The sequence below is a fragment of the Berghia stephanieae genome, chromosome 3 (assembly GCF_034508935.2).
Source record: "Berghia stephanieae isolate SIO BIC M18660-M18661 chromosome 3, UCSD_Bste_1.3, whole genome shotgun sequence".
NCBI lineage: Eukaryota > Metazoa > Mollusca > Gastropoda > Nudibranchia > Aeolidiidae > Berghia > Berghia stephanieae.
In genome coordinates this window covers 54993684-54998683 of record NC_088362.1, presented here as the reverse complement: position 1 = coordinate 54998683, position 5000 = coordinate 54993684, and the positions used below count along the sequence as shown (strand labels likewise).

At 28.8% G+C, this 5000-nt stretch overlaps 1 protein-coding gene across 1 annotated transcript in view; it reads right to left on the bottom strand.

The window, feature by feature from the left end:
- The window catches only part of LOC144969591 (uncharacterized), a 33059-nt gene that overhangs the window by 6495 nt on the left and 21564 nt on the right, over window positions 1-5000 (bottom strand). Inside the window, exon 8 of the mRNA XM_078908737.1 lies at window positions 3195-3419. Within this exon, the coding sequence (XP_078764863.1) occupies window positions 3195-3419 (225 nt within the window). The remainder of the gene's footprint in view (window positions 1-3194; window positions 3420-5000) is intronic.

Sequence of the window (5000 nt, the reverse complement as noted above, 5' to 3'; positions counted from 1 at the left end):
AAATTCTTGACAAGCCATCTGCAGACCAAACATCTGTCAATTTCTGTTTTATTTAATCGGGTTGCTAATATTATTATTATGTCCAGGCGATCATATTTTCGTTATACTGTTAGTAATAGCTTTTATAACATAGACGTTTGCAGATTTTTAGGTCTGATGACCTAAATGGTTATGGCCTTCGTGCACATTTTATCCGGTCTGATAACCGAACGCAAGTATGGACTTGATTTAACATAGTTGTAATGGACAGTATTTTGTATTATTATTATTATTATTATTATTATTATTATTATTATTATATTATTATTATTTATTATTAATTATTTATATATTATTATTATTATTATTATTATTATTATTATTATTATTATTATTTTATTATTATTATTATTATTATTATTTATTATTATCATTATTATTACTTTAATTATTATTTTTATTATTATTACTATTATTATTATTATTATTATTATATTGTTATTATTATTATTATTATTATTATTATTATTATTATTATTATATTATTATTATTATTATTATTATTATTATTATTATTATTATTATATTATTATTATTATTATTATGATTTTTAAAAAAAATTTTAAATTTAATTATTATTACTACTACTACTACTACTACTACTACTACTACTACTACTACTACTACTACTACTACTACTACTACTACTACTATTTTTACTACTACTATTATTATCATTATCATTAATATTACTATTACTTTTGCCATTATTATCATCATCAATTTATATTTTTGTACGAAAAAAAAATCATAGAAAAACAGTCTATTCTTCTAATGATCGCTCATTTTCATTTGATATAAATTACACAATGCTCCAAATAATGATACAAATTTAAAGATTTTAAAAATTGGGAAAAAAGAAGTAACACAAATAATAAAAAGAATATAAAATCATAAATAAATAAATAAGCAGAAAGAAAATATCTGACCTTTGTGTACTATGAACGTGATACATCCCACTATTATGGTCTCATAGTTGTTATGGAAAACTCATAAATCAACGTAAAAAATTCTCCGTGCACTCCAAGATATTGAGCCAATTAGCGTTTGGTTATCAGATTGGTATTATTATTTTTAATTTTTTTTTTTGCCTGTAAATGGTCTTTTTGTACTTCTTCAAATTACATCTCTCTGTAATAAGTATAAACCGATGTTTACATATTTGCAGGTCTGATACTCGAACGCAACTATGGGCTTAATATGAAATTGTTGTAATGGACGATATTTTGCGTTGGTTTGAGAGTATTTATTATTTCCCTTACAGCAAAATGGGACCATAACAATTTGAGTTATCAGACCTGCAAATAAGTACACATCGGTCACGGACAATTTATTTGACATTGAACATAATAGAGGTTTGATAAATAACGGTCTTATTTATGATTTAATCACACGTTGGTATCACTATTCACACAGAGACTATCTAATGTTATCAAGGAATTTTCGTGCCTGCTTTATGACAAAATCCAATTTTATCAGATTAAAATACTGGCCAAGGTCAAAGACAGGCTTGTGAATCGTGATAATTAATGTCCAAGACTTGTGAATAAAAATGAAAATAATAATAATAATAATAATAATAATAATAATGATAATAATAATAATAATAATAATAATAATTAATAATAATAATAATAATAATAATAAATAATAATATATAATAATAATAATAATAATAATAATAATAAGAACAATAATAATAATAATAATAATAATAATAATAATAATAATAATAATAATGATAATGATAATGGTAGTAGTAATAATGATAATGATAATGATAATGATAATAATAATAATAGTAATAATATAATAATAATAATAATAATAATAATAATAATAATAATAATAATATAATAATAATAATAATAATAATAATAATAATAATAATAATAATAATAATAATAATAATAATAATAATAATAATAATAATAATAATAATAATAATAATAATAATAATAATAATAATAATAATAATAATAATAATTAATAATAATAATAATAATAATAATAAATAATAATAATAATAATAATAATAATAATAATAATAATAATAATAATAATAATATAATAATAATAATAATATAATAATAATAATAATAATAATAATAATAATAATAATTTTCTCAAAATGAAATTAAAAAAAAAAAGAAATATAATTCTCATCATTCATCCCGTAGGTGAAATTTTTGTCTTTAGGGTCTATTCCAAAGGGAAGACTGGAATATCCCAGGCGTTAGCCGCAGCAAAGTGCAGCAAATTGTGCTAAGGCGAGGCCACACAGCGCAACGGGTAGTCAAACTCGGTACCTTTAGCAGAGCTGCTTACTTTGAGTTTCAAAAATTCGTAGTTTCCAAGGGAAAAGAAAAGAAAAGAAAAAGTCACTTTAAATAGTTTTAGAAATAAATAATTTGCCTTCAGCACGGTCCAAAAATGATCTAATATAGAATAATATAGATTCTAAGAAACAAAACGTACCTTTTCAATAAGATTTATTGAGTCAAATAGGCGTATGCAGTTCTGTAAATGGAGCCCAAATTACGTATTTCTACGAATTTTTCGTAGCACTAAGCAGATATGCTTTACGGTATGAAGCAAAGACCGTACCACTGAGCCACGCATCGTCGTAGGCATCGATTAACAAATTGAATTTATTTCATTTACATATTTTTCACGGTTTAATTTAACCATGTTTAATGTGTTTCACTACGATTATACATATTTTTGGATATTATATTATGGATAATTCATTCTTCGTTTATGTTTCCTCATAGCATCGTTTATCACGTTATTATATTTAAAACTTTCTATTTTTGTCACTTATTACAATTTCCAGATTTAATTCAAGGATTTTCTCTCTCTCTCTCTCTCTCTCTCTCTCTCTCTCTCTCTCTCTCTCTCTCTCTCTCTCTCTCTCTCTCTCTCTCTCATAACTTTGATAATTTAAAATCCAAGTTGTAACATAGTAAAAATCTTCGAATCTAGCTCATATTGTAAATTACCCTTTTCTAGACCCATCTTGAAAGATTAAAAATGTATTTATTGGGAAGGACCATGATCAAAACAGCTGTTTTCTTTCAACGTTCAGTTCAAGTTTATATTAACGCCAATTATAAATTCGTGCCCATAAATATTCCAAAAGATGTGGGTCTTACCCGTGCTTTTCCTTTTCTTGGTGGTATCCACCTTTTCACTCTCCCCTTCATTTTGAGTGCCTTTTCCACTCGTATCTTTGTTTTCATCGTCTTTAACGTCACCGTTGTCTTTTTCTTTGCCATCGTCATCACCGCCTTCCACGCTGGCCGGAGATTCCGTGGACGAATGGTTTGGGGAAACGCCCTGAAGTTTGCAAGTCAACCGAATATCTTCTTCTTCGTTTGCTGAAATTATAATATAGATAGAATGACGTTGATGTCACTCAGGTCTTTGTTTTTGTTTTGCCATCCATGTTTATGAGTAAATCTCACTAAACTGTGTTAACCAGACTACACAAGTTCAAGGTTACACAAAGTTTTGTGTGTTGGTCTGTTATACTTCCAGATGGCAATGTTGTGAGTTTCTTAGCCAAGCGCACACTATCAAAAGTATAACATATTGCAAGTCAAATCTGTTATAAATAAATAAATACTTAGTAGATATTCTCTAAATTGATTTCAATGTATCCTTATAAGGAGTAGACTGCCATATTCTGGAAAAAAACACATATTTAAACATTTGGCCAGAAATCTCCTCCTTCCAATATCTATCGATTTAAATGACCCTCGTCGTGGAAAAAAAACTTTTAAACCTGGGACCTTTCGAGTTAATCAAGGAATCCCAGGTTTGAGAATGTTTGCCAAGACGGGGGTCATTTTAATCGATCGATATTTGAAAGACGAGTTTTCTGGCCAAATTTTTAAATACGGGTTTTTCCAGAGTACGGCAGTAGAGACCAAGAGGCCATTAAGAGGACGTCCTCCGAGGTCATGGGTAGACGACATCAATAATTAGTTGGACTGGGAGACAATTAGTGAAAAATTCAACAAGACCTGGAAGAATGGCGAGACATTTCCATTTCCAGTCGACCTCTAGTGGGATGACACAATACGTCAATAAGATCTCAAGGTGAAATACCGTACATTATAGTTTGAATTCTAACGTGAGTCAGAAAAGATAGAGATGACTGAGGCTTCAGCCACAGTGCAGCGCTCTAAAGTGAGTAGTAGGAAATATCAAATTAAGAAATTACGGAGCAGGCACCAATGTAAGATAAAGAACTGAACAAGTGTGTATGAAAGGTGCCAGACAAAGCGAAAATAAAGAACTGAACAAGTGTGTATGAAAGGTGCCAGGCAAAGCAAAAAGTACTAGGAACAGCGTTTCGTGCTAATCTAAAAAAACAATTATTTTTATATAGTACAATATCTACTAAACGTGCTCAAAGCGCGTTACAATGGGTCCTTATCCAACAGCAACACTAAACATATAGGACGAGACATGACGCCTGTTAAGAGATACTGTAATTTTTTTCGGATAGAGACAACGCTGTTAACGGCCAGGTAATCATTTTACACCCGAGTAAGGTGAAAGAATGTGACTAAAGGGCCTTTTCCAAGGACCCAACTATGCGCCGCTCGGGACTCGAATCCAGGACCTTCCGATCCGAAGACGAGTGTCATTCCACTAGACCACATTGCCGTACAAACAAACAAAAAACCCCACCAATACCGAAACTGCGACTACACAGTTCTAGCCCAAAGAACATGATTAAAAAAAAATTAACTTAACCTAGAGTCTAAAGAACTTTGTAAAATTCTTTGATTTATTTCAAACAAAGCTACGCATCGAATCAATAATATAGTATGCAGAGATTTTCCATTCTGAGATTACAATACCAGATGCACATTAAGCAAAGTGCACTTATTTGCAGGTCTGATAACCCAATTCATTATGGGTTCATTGTTGTAATGGAAATCTAAAAA